Below are 25660 nucleotides of genomic sequence, written 5' to 3' on the forward strand. Positions count from 1 at the left end.
GAGATGATGTGGACGTGCTGGCGGTGGTGGTTCTGCTCCAGCCGCGTTGCACTCAACAGGTCCTCCTTGCGTGGGCTGACCACGTGCTCGAACTTTCCAGCGGCGGTGTACCGAGACCTCAGTGAGTGAGCTCGAGGGTTGAGTGAGTGACAGTTCAGACCTCAGTGATGTGAGGTACCACGCAGTCCCCCAGATCCGGAGTGCTGAAGGCGGTTGGCTGTCGGGGAAGGCGTCCTGATCCTGTCTTTGGTTGAAGTTTGGGAGGTAAGGACGGGGCCGATCGTGATGGCAGACGCCCTCTGCTGTGAGTTGTACCCACCTGCACCGGCTTGTCACGACATCCAGGTGTGCCAGTTTTAGATGATCCATCGAGACAGTCTACGTCATGCCATCAATCAATGATAATGTAGGGGTACTGTCTGTGTAGGATAAAGGGTCCTCGCAAAGCTTTTGGAGTGTATGCGAAGGAATCTCTGCGGAGAAAACACCAATGACTGTTGGGTAGATTAAGTCGGACATACCTGGACGAGGCAATGTCGAGACGAGGACAGATGGCATGACCTCTACGGGGAGCGTATAAAGACGGACGGAGGAGATTCTGTCCTCGCTCGCTGGAATAAATCACCGGAACGCTGTCGGTGGAGCGCCGTATACCAATTCGGCCGAGGAGGTTGTCAGGTCGCCCCAGAGCCGATGCATTACTGGCACCACGGCAGTTCGCCCATTCGGTCTGGGCCTGGCCGTGCCAGCGAGCCGTTTTCACGTGCGGTGAAAGCGCGGTCGTGTGGTGTGGCTTGCAAGTAGCTGGTTGTGCCGACCACGGTGCAGGGTGAACTGGCAGACCTCTGTCTGAAGATCGGCTGGCACTTTCGAAGCAGGCGACCCAGTGGACGATGAACACCGCACTGAGTGGCGGTTGACGTATCGAGGTGGGATCGCTTCCGGCCATCTTGTGAATCGGTCACGATAGTGAAAAGGTGACCGCTCCACTCTGGATTGCGGAAAGGGCCGATGTCCACGTGGATATGATCTAAGCGTCGGTCCTGGCGGTGCGAAGCTCCTGTGGCCGGTGCTTTGGGTGTGTCGCCTGGATCTTTGAAAAAGGGTTTGACAAGTTTGGATGCAAGACACCCAATTCACCGCGCATGCATGCCACCATGGAACTGGTTGCCATCAGCGCTTTTGTTGCCCGGATTGGAAAGGGTGAGCAGGTTGGCTGCACTATCAATAGAAAACTCGGCGGCGCCAGACGGCAGGGGATGATGGGTCTGGGCTGTCCCGCCAGAGACGTCGCGAGAAGTGTGGTGTTTGCTGGTCCGAATGGCGGCATCCTCGGTACCAAGTCAGAATGATGGCGGTTGCGATATGCGAGCATTTCTTTGTCTTTTTCCTGGGCCGCAGCCAGTGCTGTGTAGTCGAGACCTGGCGCCAAAGCGTGGATAGTATTGATGGCGGTACGCGAAAAGCGCATCTGCGACAACTTATTGCTTTTTGCCCGACACATACTGCACGCATAAGTAATGTACTCGCGAGGATGTATGCCAGAGTGGCGCTGTCCGTAATAAAATGCTCATAGATTTTCTTGTTTTTTGACCCTATGATCCCCTCGTACTTGTTGTCAATGGGTTGGCTGACGGAGGTAATCGATGATGTGCCCAGCTGGCGCGCCCCCTGAGTCAGCGCGCCGACCACGTAATAGTACTTGGCAGGTGGCGTCGGCGGTGATGATCTGGCGTATGTGGCCTTAGCTTCAGGTTGTTCTTCCAGCCACACGATGAGAACTGTGCCGAATCAGAAGGTTGGGCGACCAGAGTGAAACTGCATTCTGTTTACTCCTTGCTGTCGTCTGCAGGCATGTTGACATCCAAAAGGGCCGTTTTGGATACTCCGGGGTCACCACTGTAGCGATTTCGATAGAAAAGCGTATAGGAGCGGTACAAGTTTACTGAGACAAAGTGTACAAGGGAGATGGTGGACGTGCTTTGGCGGTGAGGGTGGATTCCGCTCCAACCGGCGCTGCTCAGTGGGATATCGCTGCGTGGGCTGACTCGTGTGCTCGAGGCTCCGTGGCGGTGTGCCGAGACCTCGGTGGTGAGAGCTCGAGCCTGGTGAACGGCAGTTCGGAACCTCAGTGATGTGAGCCATACACACCACTATATGTATGTGTAAAATATACATGGCTGAAATTTTATGTGTAATGCATGTCTCTGAAGAGAGAAGAGAGAACTTTCATTAACCTGGCAGCGTTTTCAACATTCTTTTATTACTTCTTAACATTTCGACTTGTGCCCTATCCTAAGATTAAGGGACCTCCATCGATTCCGCGAGAAGTTACCGGCATCATCATGCAAAAACAAAAATCAGTGGCCTAGATTGCTTTTGCCAACAGATGCTCGCAACGACTTTGATCAGTAACTTTGCCCTAATAGCATACCCAGTCCATGTAAAATTGAAATGTTATGGAACAGGACGCACTCCTCACCTGCCTTCTAATTTTGAAGGGAAAAAAGCCGATAACTGCCTTATCCCCACACTTCGCAGCCTCTCTCTATCCCAGGTAAAATGTAAGTCATCAGGTCAATGATCTTTGCAGAAATCCATGGATCAGCAGATTGCATCCCTGGAGTGCCTCACGATGCACTGAATCAAAAGGCAGCTTCTTGAAGGATCGACAGAGACTGCGAGCAGCCTCTGTCGAAACTCACGTTGGCGTTCCATGAGGGGCGCGATGTGCTGCTGGGATGGGTGCGCCTGGCGGCTTGATCCACGTGCAGCCGTGATCCTGGAATCTCCAGCCCTGTGATTGGCCGGCGGAAAGAAGCTCCACTTACCCAATACCCCTCTCTCAATGATCCGAATTTTACCATTTGATCTCGTTCCGACGAAAATCCTTCGCTTTTCACATTTGCTCCACGTTCAAGAACAGGAAAGAAGTTGGTGAGTCAAAAACAAGAACCAACTTCCGCATAGGCGTTTTATTACGGGAGAAAACCTGGAACATTTCCTGGTGGGTCGATCATTAAAATAATGAGACATATTCATCCTTGTCAAGTGTCACCACACTGCACTATGTCTTTGGGCCTGAAGCTTGATTTATTCTTTCACAATTAGAGGAGTTTCTGTCCCCCAAAATTGCCAGTGATCGCTAACTACTTCCCAACTAAAACTGAGTCAACTCCTGTTGAAGCTATGAGGACTCGCACACTTTTAAAATCTCTTCACGTGATAAATCATGATACCCTGTGCATATTGCCAGCCTATAAGACATTGATCCCGAGTGTTTATGCTAACATTTTCAGGTGAAGTGGTGAGAAACACTCTACCATTCAGTTATTACTATAAAAAAAGCTAAATACTCGCATCTAAGCTTACACCCTTCTCGCATTTTTCTAATCTCCTGCCGCATGTATAAGCTTGAACCATTTTTCTAATAGATTCCACGAAGTTAATGTTTAATCTGGAAAGTACCAAACATAATCTAGTCAGTAGAGCTCGTGATAAAGAGATATTTAAAAGGCCGAAACCCGGCACAGTACCGAAAGGAGCCGCTGAGGGTCCGAACTCACTCTTATCCAAGACTTATCAACTTACCAAAGGGCTGTAGCTGTCTAGGACACTGGGGAGAAAGAAACATTGGAACACCTAATTGTTAGAATGTAGCAACTACGAGAGTCAGAGAGGGAGTTAGTACCAAAAGAAGTGGATGGTGATGAGCCGATGAAAAACGATACAGGTCAAAGAGAAGAAGAAGAAGGTTTGTTATTGTTTTGGAATGCCAAGATGTATAAATCTATTTCAAGGTATAAATACATAACGAGCAAGTAAAGTATGTGTTCGTGATTTATTAATTGCTTTTAGTGTATCAAGTGCCTAAAATTGATAGTACAGAAGTTTTGTAGACCAAAAAGAACGAACAACAGGTCGTAGATTCAGACTACTGTGCAACCGAAGTTTCATAATTTCATTTATCATAATACCGCATCTGTGTCAAAGATTATTGAAGAATAATGTTTTCCAATATTCATACTTTGTTTTGAATTACACTGGGATAAGCAATTTTTTTATAGTAGACCCACTTTTCTGTACCAAATTATGCTTTCCAGATAATGTGGCATTTTTCAAGGGCCAGAACCCCCATCTCTAATTGGGTCTAATTGGGTCCTGCACTGAGCTCGACCTGCCATCTGGTGACCCTCCTGGAACATCTGCTAAAGTCAAACCTGCGGCTTACTGGGGTCCAGCGAACTTATTTGACAGTTTTCTGTACCAAACTAGCAAAATATCAGATTTGCAATGGTCACTATCATGTTTACACTAAGAAATCTGAGTGTTGTACATTATTCATGGCGTTATAATGAATATTGTTGGTAAAGTGAGAGCGTTCATCAATATATCCTACAACTCTCCATCCCATGGTTAATAGGAATGCATCAGTGCGGCCTCCTGGGTAAATATTTCCGTCCTGCAAGAAAAGAGAAGTCAAACAAGTCCGGCATGGTGTCATGCTCTCACAATCACATAGTAGTGGTGGAAGGTAGTGTTGAAAATTTTGCACTCAACATTCCCCCGGTTAGCACGCCTATATGGAACTTTAAAAGAGCACCATATGAGGATTGTTTAATTAAATGGGAAAAATACATATCTTAATTTCCTGTTTCTTGCATTCCCCGTTTGTTAAATACTACTAGTAAGTCAAATGTCTCTATGCAGTAGATATGAGAAAATATTTGATTTCTAAATAATAGCGAAAAACTTGTTAACAATTACACTTCAATGCAATAAGTGATACTTTTGTTAATGAAAATGAAGTTGATCATTCTCGTTCTTTTATTTATTGATAGACGAAAGAAAATAAATGACCAATGCAAGGGTCTCTCATAAAAAAAGTCTTTCATGCATGAAAGTCCTGCAAATCAAGAGGAACTGGACTTTATAAAAAAATCTGTTTATCAATCAATGCATCAATCTTACCTCTGACGAAATTTATCAAAAACATTAGGGCGTCAAGCAACTGGACAGAAAGCGTAGCATCCATTGTGTGATCCCCGTGGGGCACAATTGCTTCCGGTTTCACTGTTACTCTCCGCCCTTAACCCTGCCCTTAAGCGTCATCACCTTTGACCTGCTAACCTTCCTGGTAGCGGTAGGCGTCCATCCAAGGGCTTGATTCACCCCACACAACAATCATCAGTCAGCTGAGGGTGGAGTATAACATTCTGGAAGCGGAAGTTTGTAACCTTACGAAGACACAAACACCTGGCAATCCTAGTGTTGGTGGGGGCGGTGGTTGTCTAGTTGTTTGACGCCCTATTGTTTATGATAAATTTCGTTGAAGGCCAGACTGATGCACCAACAAATATTGTAATATAATTTTTTTAACAGTCCAATTCTATTTGATTTTGCAAAACTTTCTTGCAATTTTTTTTTTTTAATGAGAGAATCTTGCAACGGTCATTTATTTTCTCTCGTTTACCAATAAACAAAACAACGAGGCTGATCAACTACATTTTTATTAACAAAAGTATCACTTGCTAACGCTGCTGAGAAAATCTCGATGAAAAGTCTTCTTAAAATCAAATAGAAATGTCAACAAATTGGGTAGAGGTGAAGCTGTGATGTCTTTGATTTTTCTAAGTGGGTAGAGTATGATTTGGCCGCCGAGGCGCAGACCCATTTTTGGTGGTGACATCTGTAAGTCTAGATCGCACCCTCTAGTCTAGTATGTAGCTCTCTGTTTACGCCTCATCGACAGTGATTGACCATTATGACAGTAGGAAAAAAAAAAAATATGAAACAGATTAGCACTCCTTATTATTAAACAATTGATATTTCATAAGAATTATTGTTTTTTAAAAGGGAAACAAGTTCGGGGTAGTTTATTATGACGAAACTATACGTTGCTGTGAAGTTATTTTAGAAATTTAAGGCACGTGCAGTGCTTGACGCGTGGTTTATCGTAGGGGCTCTTCTATTCTGTTTCTGTTGTCCGCCAGCCAAGCCAGGATGCGTTTTTCGGTTTCCCTTCGCTCTTCGTCAGGCTGCAAGGAAAAGGAAGGAGAAAAAACATATAATATGTGTATGAATTTAGTAATACCCAGATAAAATGTGTCATTCTGGGGGATTATAAAAGTGGGAGATCACTATCTTGAAATCTGCTTTAGGTTTGTAAAATGTTGGCAATTACCTTTGGGACGATAAAAGCCCCTTCCGTGTACTCAGCTACTACATTTTCTTGACCCGTGGTAAGTGGTGTCTTGGTGAGGCGTGGGTGAAAGCCAGTGATATCTGCGACATATTCAGTCTTGTGGGCATAGCCATCAGGACCCAACTGCCCAAACTCTCCGGTCTTGGTGAAGTTCTCGAAGCATCTCTCCCAGTGGTAATTTATCCTAGTATATAAAAAAAAAAAAAACGTTTATCAGCAAAGGAAGGTACTCGTATAGTCGTATTCATTAAGTGTGATAAATGAAGATACCGTTAACTATAGCAGCGTCATACTAGGCTAAATTTGACGCGCTACGACATCCAACGACAAGCTATTATACAAGAAAGTCAGTTTACTGTGTCCTCACAGTCTGACAGAGTGCAAGCAACATACCAGTCATAACGCTTATCAATTACCTAGACTAAAGGAACTGTAACGAATTATGAAAGTTTTGTTTGATATATTGAGATTAGTGATGAAGAAAAAAAATGTGCATACGTTCATGACTAGCTAGCTTCGCAGAAAGGAGACCCGAAGTGTTTACGAAAACATGAGGGAAATCAGTTTCGGGGACGAGGCTTCTTGCTAATATACCCTTATTTCGTACACAACAACGTGTAGTGTTTGTTCTAAACTGCCGTAAAATTAGAGGTAACCTGTGTGATATATAATAGAATATAAGCCAATGTTATACCGATACTTAAAAAGGGCATTAATCAGTATATTACCTAATAGCAGTTTTCCATATAATTTTTCTCGGTAACCGATAGAGGGCTCAGACTCGTCACTCTCTAGTAACGGAGACGCTTCCACCTAAGCTATTAATTTGGCAGTTTTAGGGCAACACAACGAAATCCTAAAAACGTAGTGTCCTAAGACGATGTCCCGATGGCAACAAATTCTTAAACGGCAACTACATTTCTAACAGCTACGACTATAAAACTACTACTACTACAACTACTACTACTACTACTACTACTACTACCACTACTAAAAAATACTACTACTGCTACAAAAAATACTACTACATATTCCTCATACTTATCCATTCTTTGACCTTACTATGCCTACTATTAAAAATCCTCAGAATGATATCTGAATCCTCAGTAGGGTTATGGATTCACGGCCTCCCCATTACATGTGTGTGTGTGTGTGTGTGTGTGTGTGTATATATATATATATATATATATATATATATATATATATATATATATATATATATATATATATATATATATATATATATATATATATACGTCAAGAGGACACAGGTTTGCGTCATGCCCGCTGCCACAAGATGGGATTTTCAGTAACCGCCGGGTGGTCAAAGATTACCTACATGTTGTCCTGAAGACCATCTATCAAGCTGGACTCTAGTTCTCTCTCTAAAAGGGGATCGAAAATAAGCTCCGAGGATAATAGCATGAGCCATCCAAAGTGGCGCCACTATAAACACATGCCTGCACCGTAACAGGCTCAAGCCAACCACTGTGCCCCATCAAGAATGCTTACTGGCGTAGGTGGAACGTGTATATATATATATATATATATATATATATATATATATATATATATATATATATATATATATATATATATATATATATATATATATATATATATATATATATATATATATATATATATATATATATATATATATATATATATATATATATATATATATATATATATATATATATATATATATATATATATATATATATATATATATATATATATATATATATATATATATATATATATATATATATATATATATATATATATATATATATATATATATATATATATATATATATGACGAACCCAAATAAAATAGCTAAGCTCACAATCAACAATTAAGACCTACTGTGTTTCTTACCTGGTGTTATAGTAAAAGTAGTATGGGCATCCACCCGCCTGCGGTGGCAGGTTACCCAGAAGTTCTTTCGCCAAGGCCTCAGGCGGAGAATTGATTGTGGATGTGGTGGTTGGCGGTGGGACGGTGGTGGTGGTTGTTGTGGGGATCCTAACTTGTCGCATCCTTGGGAAGAATCCTCTCTCATTGGCTCTGCCGGGAAATGATTTGATAGAAATATAAGTTGATGGTCTGATAGGGAAATGTTTATCATCACAGAGAAAAAGTCTTGCATCAGTCAATATTTATTTTCTAATTCCGTCACCTGCCTTCCCTTCTTTTAACTTCTCTACCGGTCACCGTCATCATGTTCAGCCATTACTGGTCCAGTACAGAAGAAAGGCCTTTTCCAACTTTCTCACCTTTCTGTTTGATGTTGATGTACTCCATCTTACTCCGGCAAATGTTCTTACTTCATGTCTACTCCTAGTTCTCTATTCCTACTAACTTCTACAAACCTTGGGTCGTCACTCTTATAGTTTGACTGTCCATCTGTCATCCTTTCTAGTTCGTCTATGAGTTATTTGATCTGCCTAATTCCATTTCTTACTTTTAATCGTCATTAGAGTTCTTTCCCTAATAAAGGATTCCCGGTTCCCGTCTCTCCATTTTATACCCAAAATTTCTCTTAATCTCTCTTTATTAGATTTTCAGCTTTTCCTTTAAATTTTTGGTGTGACGGCAAGTTTCTGAACTGGATGTTGTTACTTGCAGGATGTATTGATTGTACACCATTTTTAGTGTGAGTGGCAAGTAACGCCGCCCATTCCATTAATATTATCTGTTTTTTTTTCGTCGGTTGGGTTTGGACTAATTGTCAAGTGTTTCGTTCTCGATCATTAGTTGTTGTTTTGCCAGATGTTTATTAAGCATTATAATTGTTTTCTTTATATCTATTTTTGTGCCTACGTACAGAATCACTTTAAAGTTCCTCGATCACTCTCCTGAGTTTTTGAGATTCACTAGGTAAGACTGTCATATGCAGTGTTGGGCCCGGTTTCGTTAATTCGCTAACCATTACCACACTATCTAATGGGGAGCATACAGGCGTGGGGACGTCGCTTCACTCACCCGCCGCTTCCAAATCCGCCGGTTCCATCGAACAAGCTTTCAAGCAGTTATCATATCCCATGGAATGATTACATACCCGTGGAATGATTACTGTTTCCAGGAGAGAGACCCTTCTGTGTGTGCCCTGTGGGTTACTGAAGCGAATGTCTTTGGAATGGTAGCATACATTGCACGTACTTTCTCTCCTCCTCATGGTAAAAATACCTGGTTCAATCAGCCTCTGAGGTGGGGTTAAACGTTGGCAGCCAATATTAATTTCCATACAATGAATTATATCAGGTATTTTTCTTAACTTGATATATAAGTGTGAGTATAAAAAAATTCTGGTAGCATCGATCGACTTGCTCCATCCATGAGTTACCTGGGCGTCCCTTTGGTCTCCTTCACTCAGATATGTTTCGTGAAAGATCGATGTCCGAGACGCGTTTTACAAGCCCATATACCCAGAATTGGCGTCCACCGACTAAGTTGGTAACAGGCCTGGATTTAGGATCATCAAGTAGTCACTGGTTTGATGTGAAGCCGTTCCATCGATACCTCCTGATCTTGCGAAGCACTTGGTAGCAAAGACATCGGCATGCCTCTCTAAGTCAATATTCATCGTCCATGTTTCACAGCTATACAGTAAGATGGGGAGCATAAGAGACTTAAATATTGTCCACCTGCATAGGTATTGAAAATGCCATATACTTGTGCTCAGCGAGTCCATAACACCTTAGGCCAGGCCAATTCATCGAGTGACTTCCTGGGAAGACTCACCATTATTTTGCACTACGTTACCAAGGCATGTGAAACTTTTGGTGACCTATATATCCTCACCACACGCATTAAGAGACTGAACTGTGTCATCCAGGAAACCTCTAAACGACTGGACCTTGGTTTTGACCCAAGGAGACCTTCAATCCAAGAGGCTTTGCTCCTTATGCAGCACTCCGAGAGCCAACACAAGAACCTTCAGCGAATCCACAAGAAGTACAGTATCATCAGCCAACATATGCTCTGTAACGACATTAATCAACAACTTTGCCTAATACCCAGTTCATGTAGTGCTGAAACGTTATGGAGCAAGGACATACCTCTGCCTCACTCCTAAATTAACAGGGAAAAAACCGGAAACCTCTCTCCCACATATCACAGCATTCTCAATGCCAGAGTAAAGGCCGGTCAGCAAGTCAATAATCAGTGTAGAAATCTCACGGACCCACAGAATGTCTCAGAGTGCCTCACGGTGCACTGAGTCAAAAGCCTTCTTGAGATCGACTTAGGCTGCGAGCAGCCCCTGCCGAAACTCACGTCGACGTTCCACAAGAACGCGAACTGCTAGGATCCGGAGGTTAACTTGACCAAAGTGAAACCGATTTCCTCACGTCTCTAAAACTTTAGCAGATGCAATCAAATACGCAGCAGATGAGCGATCACTTTGTCTGGCACACTGAGTAGCGTAACACCACGGTAATTGTTGCAGTCCTGTTGGTCTGCTTTCTCTTTCCATATAGCAATAGCTATCCCCTTTTCCAGTCAAGAGGAATAGCACCGGAATGTCACACGGCAGACGTCATCGCATGCTTCACATCCAGGTTTCAACATCTCCGCACTGATATTACAAAATCCAAGTGCCTTTCCATCCTTCATCTTCCTCACAAATTCTCTCAGCTCCGCAAGAGAGGGTGCATGTAGTTCCGTCTATTAGTGGATCAGCAGCCGCCATCTTCAACCAACCAGAGGGTGCAGTCGCTCAGGGGCTCTGCTGTGCATAACTCCCCAAAGTACTCTGCCCAACGAGTCCGGTATTCATCTGTGATACTATCTGCCAAACACTCCTTCTGAACTTTGTAAAGCCCACAAGGCTGAAGAATGTTGGTTCTTGGTTCCAGAGACGCGAGTCTCTCCGCTGGACTTGGCATAGCGATGCTGGCGAAATGACAAAGGAGATCGACCACAGACTTGTTCGTGTTCGTCGGACGAATATCTAGAAATCTAAGGGTTTCCAGAATGCTGAGTTCTTAGCGACCAACCACAGACTTGTCCTTGCAAAACTGAGGATACGCAACAGGTCCCAGAAACTTTCAAGACGCAACACTTCGTGGTTCCATCTTGAGAAACTGAGGGATAAAATATGTGCTCAGAAGTATAAAGAAGCAATCTTAAATCGGTTTTAAGCGTTTGGTACTATGTAGGACACTGGAAAGTTGTGGGATACCTTTAAACGTGAAACTTTCAAAGCTGCCGAGGAGTGCACTGAAGAGCGTCCGAGGTCTAGGACCGGCGTTGTCTCGAGGGAGACACTGGAGAATATAGAGTAGTGTCGTGCTGTCAGGTTGGCTGGGGACTCAGAGAGATACAACACTCTGCCACGAAGGACTAGAACCCTTCTGAGGAGGGATAAGAAGAGGTACGGCAGAGGTTTCGTTGAGAATGTCGAGAGTTGTTCATATGCCAACGACCTGCCTTTCGAGCTCTGACGAAGTTCCGATCCAAATTCACATATCAAACGATTACTAATCCTAACGGCTGATGGGCATATAGTATCAGATGTGGATGGGTACCGGGCTCATTGGGCCGAGTACTTTGGGCAGCTGTACACGGCAGGGCCCCAAAACTAACAGCTTCCTCTGGCTGGGTTGTGGATGGCGGCTGCTGATCCACCAATACACGAAACTCCTTTCTTTCCTGCGGAGGTGAGAGAAGCTGTGAGGAAGCTGAAGGGTGGAACGCCAGCTGGGATCTGCGGTATCAGCGTAGTGATGGTGAAAACTGGTGGAGAAGCCATGATCCGTAGGTTGCATGCGGTGCTGTCTGCCGTGTGGCAGTCCTGTGCCCCCTTGACTGGAGAAGGCGGTTGGTTGTCCTAATTTGGAAAGGGAAAGGGGATGGAAAGGGCTGCAACAATTAGTGTGGTATTTTTCCACTCATTGTTTCAGGCAAGGTGCTCGCTCATCTGCTGCTGATGCGAATTCGATCTCATCTACTAAGTTTAAGAGACCTGAGTAGTCCAGTTTCACGTCCAGGACGTAAGCAATTGTTCGGATGCAAGGACCTCGTGTCCTCATGGAACGCCGACGTGAGTATCTGAAGGGGATGCTCGCAGCCTATATCGATCTCAATAAGGCTTTTGACTCAGTGCATCATGAGGTACTCTGGGACACTGTGCATATCCGTGGGATCCTGTCAAGGATTACTGACCTGATGAGTGGCCTTTATTCTGGGACTGAGTGTGTCCTTGCTCCATGAATTTTCAACACTTGCATGGACTGAATAATTGGCAAAGTTGTTGATCAAAGTCGTTGTAGAACATCTGTTGGCGACATCAAGGTCATTGACCTTGTGTTTACCGATGATGCTGTACTTCTTGCGGAATCGCTGAAGGTTCTGGCGTTGGTTCTCGATGTGCTGCCTGAGGAGGCGCAGCTACTGAGACTGAAGGTGTGTTATGTCACAAGCAAGGTCAAATCGTTTGGAGGCTTGCTGGATGACACAGTTCAGTCTCTCCATGCATGTGGTGAGGATGTCAAGGTCACCGGAAGTTTCAGATACCTTTATAGGCGGGGGTGGTGGCTGAGTCGACAGAGTGACGGCGCCGCGTTCAGGAGGACGCGACTTCAATCCCCGCCCGGTGCCACCAAGCTGGGATTTTTCAGCCGCCGCCGAGTGGCTTAAAACTACCCACATGCTGTCCAGAAGACCACCTATCAACCCGGACTCTAGATTCTAGGATTAAAGATGAGCTCCGGGAGGGCAGCATGAGCCAATGCAAGATGACGACACTATAAACACTCGCCTGTGCCATAACGGGCTGGGCCGACCATCAGGCCCCACCGGGAGGAAGCCTTGGGCCGACCATCAGGATCCACCGGGAAGAAGCCTACCGGCACAATAGGCCGCGACGTAAAAAAAAAAATAGTGTAATACATAACAATGGTGGGTCTTATCAGGAAGGCATTTGACGGATTGGCCAGTTTCACGGTGTTATGGACTCGCTTAACAAGAGAATATGGCATTGTCGATAAATGTAGGCGGACAAAGATTCGAATCTTTACGTCACTTGAACTCTATCTTACTGTATGACTGTAAAACATGGACACTGATTAGAAACCTGGAGGCTTGTCGATGTCCTTGGTACTAAGTACCATCGCAGGATCATGGGATATCGCTGGAATGGCTTCATTTCAAACCAGCGACTTCCCGTGAAACTGAATTGAGGCCCGTTACCAGCTTATAATCCGTGAACTTCAACTCCGGGTATATGGGCACGTGGCACGCTACCCGAACGTCGATCCTGCTCAAAGGGTTGTTTTGTATAAGAACTTTGAGTGGAGAAACCAAGAGAACGGATGAATAGGGCAGCTGCGTGGAGTTTTATCAGGGTGACTGTAGGGAATGGAAGCTGCAATTGAATCGACGTGCCCAGGGGTGTATGCTCCCAGTTAGTTAGTTCTTCAGAGTGAAAAGGTGGGTATAAAGTAACATCAAGGTAAACAGTCCAAAGTGATAATATAATAAGAGGAAGTAAAATGGGATGATATTATAAATACATAATGAGTTAACAAGCAGATGTTGACGTTTACTACAAATATAATTTTCAAAGAGGTTACTAACAGGATTTGATGGACCAGCTATTCCGTAAAAACGAGTAATGTTTATTGAGTTCGGTAGGAAAAAAGCTAAACGTAAACGATAGTAGAAATAAAAAAAATTGCAAACACTAGTAAAATAAGAAAAAAAAAAATCAATATGTAGGTTTCAGTAAATAAAAATGGACCTGGTTCTGGTGTTGGTTCTCGATGGATATTATTACTGCGTTTCTTTTTTCTCTATCTGCACTAACTGTGTCATTGTTAGCAGTAGCTACATCATCTCAATTATTCACTAATTGCTAACGATATATCCACCTTTGAACATAATAATCTCAAATAAAATCTGAAAGTCCTTACGCTTTCGTTTTAAGAAGTTTAAAATCAACACTCGGAAACTCAAAAAAATATTTATTAGTAAAGTATAAATAAAAGTCTGTCTGTTTGTCATAAGTAAATTGGGGGTAATATATCCGTAAAGAGAGTATAATTTCTTTGTCAATATTCAGATCTAACATCGTTTTGAGTAATGATATCGGAAAAAGGATATAATAGGGAAAATATTGATATAAAGGGAGATGTAAGACTACTTTGTAAGTACTGACTAGATGATTTATTATAGGGCAGCCAAATAATGGTAAGACTAAGGAGTTAGACTTACTCGTAGGTCACAATTCTCCTCCAGCCATCAGGACCATCCCAGTAATACTCTCCTTTCTTAGAACCGTCGGGAAGACCCGACTCAGTGTGGCCGTGAGTGGGTGTGGTATAACCGAAGGTGTAAGCGGGCAACGTACTGGAATCATCCCCATCCGATTCGATAAATGTTGGAGTGGGTTGCAGCTGCTTTCCTTGGGAGTCTTGCGTCTTCATTACAGCTGAAAGGGATACAGCAGAGGACATAGTATTCAGTTTATGTCAATGTGAATATGACTGTTATCGAAGTTGAATTAAAATGAGTGCAGAAAGGTTTCATATCAAATGCAAAATGACTATACATGTCTATTTCATTAAAAAAAGGTAAATTTTCATCAGGTTTTATGAAAATCATTGCTAGGTAGGTTAGAATGTCTTACACACACACACACACACACACACGGCCAAGGTAGCTCAGTGGATAGAGCGTCTGCCTCACAACCAGAAATACCGGGGTTCGATTCCCCGGCCGGGTGAAAATAAGTTGGGTGTATCTTCTTTCACGTGTAGCCCCTATTCACCTAGCAGTAAGTAGGTACGCGATGAAAGGCAAGGAGCTGTGACCTCGTTGTCGCGGTGTGTTGTGTGTGAGTGGTCTCAGTCCTCCCCAAAGTTCAGTACTATGAGCTCTGTGCTCTTCCGTAGGGGAACGGCTGGCTGTGTCGAGAGAGACCCGCAGCAGACCAAGAGGTGAATTACACACACACTCAAACACACACACACACACACACACACCTTTAGCTCCTGTACAGCCTCTAGCCCCATCGAAGAGGCGATGTTTCTGGCATTTTGCTTCCGCTCGGTAGGATGTACTTTTCCGATTTCCCGTGGAATGATTACATATATATATATATATATATATATATATATATATATATATATATATATATATATATGGATATATATAGATATATATATATATATGTATATATATAGATATATATATATATATATGTATATATATAGATATATATATATAGATAAGAGGAGCCAAAGAGAGGTCAATTTCGGATGGAGAGGTGTCTTGATACACTCTTCTTGAAAGAGGACAAGTCATAGAGGCAGGAGGAAATACAGACGAAGGAAGGCAGTTCCAGATTTTACCAGTAAGGAATGAAAAGTGAAGATGCTGGTTAACTCTTGCATAAGGGGTTTGGACAGTATAGGGATGGGCTAGAGTGGACAGTCGAGTGCAGCGGGACCGCGGGAGGGGGGAGGCATGCAGTTATCAAGTTCAGAAGAGCAGTCAGCGTGGAAATATCGATAGAAGATAGAGAGGCAACATGGCGACGGAATTTAAGAGGTAGAAGACTATCAGTAAGAGGAGGAGAGCTGATGAACGAAGAGCCTTAGACTCCACTCTGTCCAGGAGAGCTGTGTGAGGAAGCCCCCACGTGTGAGATGCATACTCCATTAGAGGGCGGAAAAGGCCCCTATAAATGGAAAGCATCTGTGCGTTGGAGAAGAACTGGCGGAGACGATACAGAACACCCAACCTCGAGGAAGCTGATTTAGTGAGAGATGTGAAGTTTCCAGTTGAAATTTAGGATTTAGGATAGACCAAGGATATTTAGTGTTGAAGAAGGTGTCAGCTGACTGTTATCGATGAATAGGAGATAGGTGTTTGGAAGATTGTGTCGAGTTGATAGGTGATTGTCTCTGGGAAGGAGGCACACATTCCACGTACTTCCTCTACTCCTCATGCTGAAAAGCCTTAGTTCAATCACACTTGTTCTCGTACTATTAAAGATAGAGAGGTAGCTCACAAAACATACCAGAGCCTTCGCATTCCATCTAATCATGATCTTTGTATTTCCGCCGGAATCGTACCAAATCTATTCACCGACTCACAAAACCTTTTCATAAATGGAAAGTGCCGTAACCTTGCTTTTTCTCTAATTCTTCCAGTTCCAAAGACTTCTGGCACCCAGCCGAAAATATCTCCTCCAGTTCCACTTTTCATCTTTTCTTCCTCTCCTTAATCCTGACGGCAGCACCGCCGTCTCATCTATCTTTAAGGCTTAACTCTTTTCTCCGACTTTCTGTAAAACTTCACTCTGGATGATTCTGGGCATATTCCTCCTTCTCCTCCCTCCTCTGACTCCTTTATGCCTGTATTAAGATTCTTAAGAATGATGTTTTATATGCCCTCTCTGGCCTCAACCCTCAGCATGCTTATGAGCCTGATGGAATGCATCCTATTGTCCTAAAAAATTGGGCTTCTGTGCTGACACCCTTCTTGGTCAAACTCTTTCGCCTCTTCCTGTCAACATCTACCTTTCCTTCCTGCTGGAAGTACGCCTACATACAGCCAGTGCCCAAGAAGGTGACTATCCCAATCTCTCTAACTACCGTCCTATAGCTTTACTTTCCTGTCTTTCTAAAGCTTTTGAATCTATCCTAAACCGGGAAAATTCATAACCATCTATCCACTTTGAACCTTCTATCTGATCGCCAGTATGGGTTCCGCAAGGGGCGTTCTACTGGTGATCTTCTTGCTTTCCTGACTGACTCTTGCTTATCTATCCATTCTTAGCCGTTTTGGTGAAACTTGCTACACATTTCCAAAGCATTCGACAAGGTCTGGCACAAGCCTTTGGTTTGTAAACTTCCCTCTTACGGTTTTATCCTCTGACTGTACTTTCATTTCTAGTTTCCTCCCTGCAGTTCTATCTCTGCTGTGGTAAACGGTCATTGTTCTACCCTAAACCTATCAACAGTGGTGTTCCACAGGCTCATCCTATCTCCCACTCTCTTTCTGTTGTTCACTGATGAGCCTCTTTCAATAACAAACTGTCCTATCCATTCCTATGCTGATTAATCTGCTCTTCGTTACTCAAAATCATTTAACAGAAGACCCTCCCACAGGAAATATGAGATTTCAGGTAGAGGCTGCAGAACGCTTGACCTCAGATCCTGCTCTTATTTCCGATTAGCAAAGAGCCTGGTGTCCTTTAATGCCTCAAAACTCAGTATTTCCACCTGTCAACTCGACACAATCTTCCAAACACCAACCTCCTATTCTTCTATAATACTCAAGCTGTCACCTTCTTCTACACCAGTGGTTTCCAAACTGGGGGCGTGAGCTGGATACAGGGGGCGTGATTCCGTCTGCCAAAATTGTAGTTTGCGGGCACACACACACACACACACACACACACACACACACACACACACACACACACACACGTACATACACACACACACACACACACATGAAGGAGTAACACTGTTTGAATCATCCTCACTGAGTTTCAATATATATATATATATATATATATATATATATATATATATATATATATATATATATATATATATATATATATATATATATATATATATATATATATATATATATATATATATATATATATATATATATATATATATATATATATATATATATATATATATATATATATATATATAAATAAACAAAGAATGGTGGGGGCGTGAGTATTTCTTATAAATCAATAGGGGCATCATGTAAAAAGTTTGGGATTCACTGTTCTACACTCATCCTCAACTCAAAATCTTTACTGGAAACTTCACATCTTTTCTCTCGCTAAATCAGCTTTCTCAAGGTTGGGCGTTCTGTATCGTTTCCACCAGTTCTTCTCCCTTGCGCAGATGCTGTCCATATACAGGGGCCTTGTCTGTCCTCATATGGAGTATGCATCTCATGTGTGTATGGGGGGCTCTACACACACAGCCCTACTAGACAGAATGGAATCAAATGGCCGTACCATACATCTCCCCAACCACTTCCTCTTCCCTTCCCTTACACGGTGTTCTCTCTTTTGGCTCTATATGGACTCCGACCCTTTCCTTCCCAGGGGTTAGGTTGGTAGCTTTTGCAAACATCTCTAAATGGAAATCTTGATAATTGAAGCATTTTACACACATTAGTGTGATAATACATTTATTTCGGTGTATAATCATATATAAAATATTTGATTGAATGGTAAATTTACAAGTATAATTGCGTACATAGCATGAGTGATAAGGTTTGTCAGGAATTACATATGCCCGCCGCTATCACTTCTCTGCCTTTCGCTCCCATCCCGTCATGTAAGGAGCCGTTAGAAAAGTGATCGAGCCCCCATCAGAGCTATAGCAAAAACCTGCTTGAGTTAATCAAGCAGGTGTGTTGACATGGCAAGGATCAAATCATGATACAAACCCAAAAGTTTTTAACAACATTTGGGGAGGCGATGGCTGAGTGGTTAGCGTGCGGGCCTCACATTCACCGCGAACTGGACGACGTGGGTTCGAATCCGCTGCTACCACCTGGGATTTTTCAGTCACCGCCGAGTGGCCTAAGACTACCCACATGCTGTCCTGAAGATCACCCATCAACCCGGACTCTAAAGGAAACCGTCCAAGTGAATCAAGAACGAGCTCTGGGGGGCAGCATGAACCAAGAAAAGATGGCGCCGCTTTAAAACACTTGCCTGCGCCATGATGGGCTGGGACCGACCACCAGCCAGGTCCCTAATGGGACACAACTAGATGAGTTTACCTTGAAATATGACTTTTCTGTTTTTTTTCTAAATTCTTTTAGATCACGGCAAGGAGTAACTCGGGAAGACCATTTAAATGCCTTCCGCGACGTCTTAAAAGGACGCGCGCTGAGTTAAAAGGGCTTTTTGAGCCAGCGCAGGCCATTTAAATATTCACTTTTTACTAGTAATGATGTTCTTGGTTTCATAAAAGCTAGAAATATGGGGTTTTCGCTCGGAAATTATATTTTTTTGTCTAGTAGCACGTCCCGAGCCGCTGGTAGACCATAGATGACGCAGTTACCAACCACCGGCCGTAGGGAGAGCATCGCTTTTCTGTTTCTCACACCTCGTGTTATTATTGAAGTTCTGGGCACAATGCCGAAGAGCAAGGTAGCACAGAGAAACCAAGAACGTGGTAAAACAGCTATGCAGCTGCAGCTTGCGAAAAGAGTCACTTCTGCACAAGAGAGAAGAGATAAGGAGAGAAAGAGGCACCAGACACCAAGGCGCGGGAAGAAGAAAAAAAAAAAAAACAATAGCAGAGGATATGTAACAAGAAACGCAGACTGGAAGGAAGAAGAAGAGATTGACGAAAGTACATCATAACAGGCTGGAGCTCACTAGTTTGTGCTAGAGTCCTACCTCACCCCCACGGTACTTTGTAAGTTTGTTATTGTTAGTAAAAGTGAACGAAACTTTAAACGTGTTTTCCTCGAAACCAAAAATCTTTAACTTCAAATGAGTTAATCTCAAAAACTTATCAACCAATTTTCAATCTGTTTTTTTTTAATATAATAGAGAAAAGAAAGGAAAAAAAAGTAGAGCCCGATTTTTGCTCTAACTCAAAATCCAAATTTTTTATTTGAAAAAATGTCAAGAAAAAACATAGTGCGCGAATTTTTTTTTTAAGAAAATCTAATTTTTGTCCTATTTACGAACTCTGGCTCAGCATTGTAGTACAATACTTCATCTAACTACTGTGTTAAGCAAAACGACGGAGGTTCATTTTCTTCATAGAAATTGTATTTTTTTTTAATAAGGTAAAAAAAAGACAAAATGGCTTATAACTCAAAACCACTGACTTTTGGAATAGCAACACTCCTATCAAATATGATGTACGTTCTCATTGCTATCATGTGTCAAAATGTCATTTTGATTACGTAAGAAATAACAGAGATATCATGTTTCGCTGTTTTTCGCTAGTTTTCGCTAGAGAAAAAAAAAGGAAGGCTCTGGTACCTTTTGTGAGCTGCCTCTTTATCTTTCATAGCACGAGAACAAGCGTGATTAAACCAAGACTTTTTAGCATGAGGAGTAGAGAAAGTACGTGGAATGTGTGCCTCCATTCCAGTGACAGTCACCTCTATGATGCGCTGGGTACACACCTGGAAGACATAATCATTCTACGGGAAATTAGAAAAGTACATCCTCAGGGTGTCCCAACGAGCGGTAGCAAAATGCCAGAAGCATCGCCTCTTCGGTGGGTCCAGAGGGTGTACAGGAGCGGCAGGACAGGATACAGAAATAAGGTTGTGCTCGGAGGAGCCCAACGGAGAGAACAGTTTAACAGAGTAAGCAGAAGGGTGTCAGTTGGGCTAGACATATACAAAGCTTTCGATATAGTCTGGCACAACTCTTCGCTTTCTAAATTACCCTCCTACGGATTCTATCCCTCTCTCTATACCTTTATCTCCAGTTTCCTTTGTGGCCGTTCTATCTCTGCTGTGGTAGACGGTCACTGTTCTTCCTCTAAACCTATCAACAGTGGTGTTTCGTAGGGCTCTGTCCTATCACTCACTCTCTTCCAATTATTCATCAATGATCTTCTTTCCAAAACGAACTGTCCTCTCCATTCCTACGTCGATGTACTTTGCATTATTCAACTTTTTTTCAGCAGAAGACCCTCCCAACAGGAATTACAAGACTCCGGACTGGAGGCTGCAGAACGCTTAACCTCAGACTTTGCTGTCATTTCCGACTGGGGCAGAGAGAACCTGGTGTCCTTCAATAACTTAAAAACCCAATTTCTCCACCTATCAACTCGACACAATCTTCCAGACAACTAGCTCCTATTCTTCGACAATCGGCTATCACCTTACACTAAACATCCTCGGTCTCTCCTTAACTCAAAATCTTAACTGGAAGCTTCACATCTCCCAGTAAATCAGCTTCCTCGAAATTGGGCGTTCTGTACCGTCTCCGCCAGTTCTTTTTCCCCGCAGTTGCTATCCATATACAGGGGCCTTGTCCGTCCCCGTATGGAGTATATATCTTACGTGTGGGAGAGCACCACTCACACAGTTCTTTTGGACAGAGTAGAGTTTAAGGCTCTACGTCTCACCAACTTCCCTATTCTTAATCTTCTTCTATTTTTTAAATTCCGCTGCCATGTTGCATCTCTTTCTGTCTTCTATGGATATTTTCACGTTGACTGCTCTTCTGAACTTGTTAACTGCATGCCTCCCCCCCTCCAGCGGTACCGCTGCACACGATTTTCTACTCAAGCAACATCCCTATACTGTCCAAATCCCTTATGCAAGAGTTAACCAGCATCTTCACTCTTTCATCCCTCACGCTTGTAAACTCTAGAACAATCTTCCTTTATATGTATTTCCTCCTGCCTATGACTTGATCTCTTTCAAGAGGAGCGTATCAGAACACCTCTACTCCCGAAATTGAACTCTATTGTGGCCACTCCTCTTAACACTTATTATAGGAAAAGTGATTTGCGGGCCTTTTTTCATTTTTTTCTGCCCTTGAGCCGTTTTCGTTACTGTAAAAATAAAAGTAAAATGGTTTGTTTTAGAGTCATACCTTCCGTTACGATGTTGGTGTCCACAGGTGGTATTGTAGGGGCTAAAAACGAATCACGAGGTTTTGTGTTGGTAATGGTAAACGGTGTTGTGGCAGGAATGGTGGTACCAATATCTCTTCTAGAGGTGGTAAATCTAGTAGTCACAGGAGTTCTCGTTGTGGTGGTTTGTATTGTTATAGAGCTTGTTTTTGAGTGGGTGATATCACTTTCTGCGGTAGTTTGGGGTCTAGCTGCGGACGGCTTCGTAGTCACTGTTGGAAAGAAATGTTGCTATGTTAGTGCAAGTCAGGTCGCCTTCAGAGTAAAGCCTTCGACCCCCCAAAATAGTTTATTTTATTACTAGTTTCATACAAAACTAAACGAAACCAATAGGATAAGAAGAATGAACAAAAAACATATGATTTAAATCAAGGAAATGTTCTCCAGAGAGAGAGAGAGAGAGAGAGAGAGAGAGAGATGTATTGGGAGTGATGCGGCAGCCCTGTGAAGAGGTTCACGGGTATAGTATTAACGTCCCCCATCCCCTTTCCTTTCCCTTTCGTTTCCTTTGGCCATGAACCGCAGTATTAAACGTCCCCGTGTAGATGGGGCTGTTTAATACTACCACGAGAGGGAGCGGACGGGGTCGAAAAAGTTTTGACTCCACGGGGTGAGAAGCTGGGGCCGTAATCTCAAAACACGCCTTGTCGACAGGTGCCAGTTGACAAAAGCGCCGTTTAAAACGGCGCACTATCGGTGTTTTTGTTTCGGCTGGATCCCGATACACAAACATTTTCAAAGGCGCCATTGGCGCGCCGAATCACTGAAAGGCGATATTACCCTCACAGGCGCCTCTTCACGAGTCAACCAATCACAGTGCCCGTGACAGCTGTGATTTCAGAAGTGTGAGCTAATCACGCAGCACTGTCCCCAGCTGACAGCTACGGCACCAAGGAGTGGAGAGAACATTCTAAAATACTCGCACGGCGCGGAGGGAGAAAACATGCGGTTATCGTTTACTATTTGCAGCCCCGCAAAACTGTCAGCGCAGTGCTCCGCAGGCCGTCACCAATACTGATGATAGCCTCAATAATAATCATCGATATGCACTGATTCACAACGTCGTAGTGAGTGAGTGAGTCTTAATTGCTCTCATGGATAACCTACTGATGTCCTTTTAATAAACTTGGCATCGTTATAGTCACTTGTCTATGTTTTGGCTCATGCTAATCACAATATCTTTCCTTTTTATAGTATCAGAAATATCCATTGCTTCATTTTCCATTTATCTGATAATTTATTTCCTTTATATTATGACAATTTAATGTCCAACGATTGTATCCAAATCACTGAACATTTATCACACAATTTATCTTTTGAGTACAAACACCAGTTAATAGCCATGTTCAGTTATGTTACGAATTCTCTCAATTTCATTCGCTGAGTGGTTGATTTCAGGCTTCTTGTATACACACTCAAAAACTATCGTTACACATTCAGCACGATACAAACTGATACCATGGACGAAGCCATTGAGAACAGGCTACACATGTTGGTATCACTGCGTGTGTTGAGTGTGGGTTCACATGGTTGAACCAAGTGAGCGGGACTCGTAAATGAAGCAGTAGAATTTGAGCTGGCACAGTAACGCTTCATGAAACACACAGGTGGTCTTAGTCGAAGTTAATTGATCTGTGTTCTATGTAGCTATAACATTGCAGTGTTTGGGGTGATGAAATTATGCTTTACCACCTCACACACAAGCAAAAGTTAAAATTTCGTCCATTTAGGAGACAATATGATAAACACCTTGAGGTGATGAGTCACTCAGGATTCGGATATCAAAGTGAATCCCACTGACTGATCGCCACATACGGCTCCACTGAGCCTAGGAGGTTACGTACAACTTTTCTAACCCTTATGATAGATTTATAGTGGATTATAAACTTGACTTTTCACCCAAATGGTAAGATAACGTTGGCATTGGTTTCACTAGTATAGCATGCACTACTCGAGTCACGGTATTCGCTTGTCTCGAAACGATCGTGGAATGCACCCAATAAGATTAATTCTCTAATAATTATCGGCGGGTCCTTATACCAACATGTTAGACAAATTAACTCCTGCATGCAAGCTATTTAATTAATTACTCTCCTCCAGACACGGCTAATTTCGGCAATTCAAAACGCCTGCGCCAAATTTCTTATTCGTCAACTTAAAAAGCGCGCAAATGAGGCAACACAAGAGAGAAGGGTAGCCCAGGAGTAGATTGAAACAACCTGTAGAAGTCTGTTTAAACTTGATCTTTCTTACCAGCAATGCTTTTAGCGTTGCAATTTGAAGTTGTGTTTTTTTTTTCAGATGCCCACAACTAGAACATAAGAACATAAGGACGTAAGGAGTCTGCAAGAGACCGGTTGGCCTATACAATGCAGCTCCTGTACACTCAACCCCACCTTACCTCATCATCCATGGCTTTATCTAACTTCTTCTTGAATGTATCTACGGTATTGGCACCCAAACATGGCCCCCAAGCCTGTTCCATTCGTCCACCACTCTATTGGTGAACCAATTCTTGTCTATGTCTTTGTTAAATCTGAATTTGTCTAACTTAAAACCATTGCTACGCGTCCTACCTGGCTCTTTTACTATCAAAATCTTATTGACATCCCCTTTATTAAATCCCTTCATCTATTCATAGACTTCGATCAAGTCTCCTCGCAACCTTCGCCTTTCTAGCGAGTGTAGATTTAACTGCCTCAGCCTGTCTTCATAAGGCAAGTTTCTCACCCCCTTAATCATCTTTGTCATCCTCCTCTGTACAGATTCTAACATATTGATATCCATTCTATAATAGGGGGACCAGAACTGAACTGCATAATCGAGATGAGGTCTAACTAGTGCTAAGTAAAGTTTGAGGATGACTTAAGCGCTCCTATTGCTTACGCCCCTTGAGATGAAAACAAGTACTCTGTTTGCCCGATTTTTAGCCTAAATGCATTGAGCCCTAGGACGGAGGTCAGCGCTCATTAGGACTCCAAGTCTCTCTCACGCCCAGACCTACTTAGAGGAGTGCCATTTAAAGAGTAATTGTGTGAGGGACTATTCCTACCTACACTCAGAATGCTACACTTCCCGACATTGAATTCCATCTGCCACTTCCCCGCCCAATCATATAGTCTGTCAAGCTCATCCTGGAGAACGCTAGCGTCCCTGTCTGATTGGATTACTCTACCGATCTTGGTATCATCTGCGAACTTGCTGACATCACTCTAATTCCTGTGTCCAAGTCATTGATGTAAACAATAAAGAGCAGAGGACCCAGCACAGACCCTTGTGGGACGCCACTCGTAACACTGCCCCATTCAGATTTTTTACCATTGATTTACACTCTCTGCTTCCTACCACTAAGCCACGCCCTGATCCAGTTCAAAACTTTCCCATCTATGCCGTGAGCCTGTAATTTTAGTAATAGCCGGTGATGGGGAACTTTGTCGAACGCTTTACTGAAATCCAGATACAATATGTCATAGTTTTCATCTCGGTCAACCGCCTCGATTACTTTAGTGTAGAAGGACAGCAGGTTAGTAAGGCAAGACCCACCCTTTGTGAATCTATGCTGTGAATCATGAATTAAATTATGCTTTTCTAGATGGTCCCGAATGCTCCCGGCTATAACTGACTCCAACATCTTTCTTACAACTGATGTTAAGCTAATTAAGGATATTTTGAGGTGGCTGACTTGTCTCCCTTTTTGAAAATCGGCGTCACATTAGCTACTTTCCATTGATTGGGCACATACCCAGAATTTACCGACATCCTAAAGATATCGGTAAGCGGGCCACTGAGGACCTCCTTGCACTCTTTCAGCACCCTTGGGAATACTTCGTCTGG

General features: G+C 43.0%; 1 protein-coding gene across 2 annotated transcripts in view; it reads right to left on the reverse strand.

The window, feature by feature from the left end:
• Window positions 1-5794: 5794 nt before the first annotated feature.
• Window positions 5795-25660, reverse strand: part of LOC126981609 (uncharacterized) — a 69766-nt gene continuing 49900 nt past the window's right edge. For both annotated transcript variants that reach the window (XM_050833047.1, XM_050833048.1), the window contains exons 4-8: window positions 21787-22038; window positions 14430-14646; window positions 8091-8279; window positions 6185-6389; window positions 5795-6038 (exon numbers count right to left, since the gene is read on the reverse strand). In XM_050833047.1, the coding sequence (XP_050689004.1) occupies window positions 5952-6038; window positions 6185-6389; window positions 8091-8279; window positions 14430-14646; window positions 21787-22038 (950 nt within the window). In that variant the 3' untranslated portion in view covers window positions 5795-5951. The remainder of the gene's footprint in view (window positions 6039-6184; window positions 6390-8090; window positions 8280-14429; window positions 14647-21786; window positions 22039-25660) is intronic.

Source organism: Eriocheir sinensis, chromosome 48 (genome assembly GCF_024679095.1).
Source record: "Eriocheir sinensis breed Jianghai 21 chromosome 48, ASM2467909v1, whole genome shotgun sequence".
Classification (NCBI taxonomy): Eukaryota; Metazoa; Arthropoda; class Malacostraca; order Decapoda; family Varunidae; genus Eriocheir; species Eriocheir sinensis.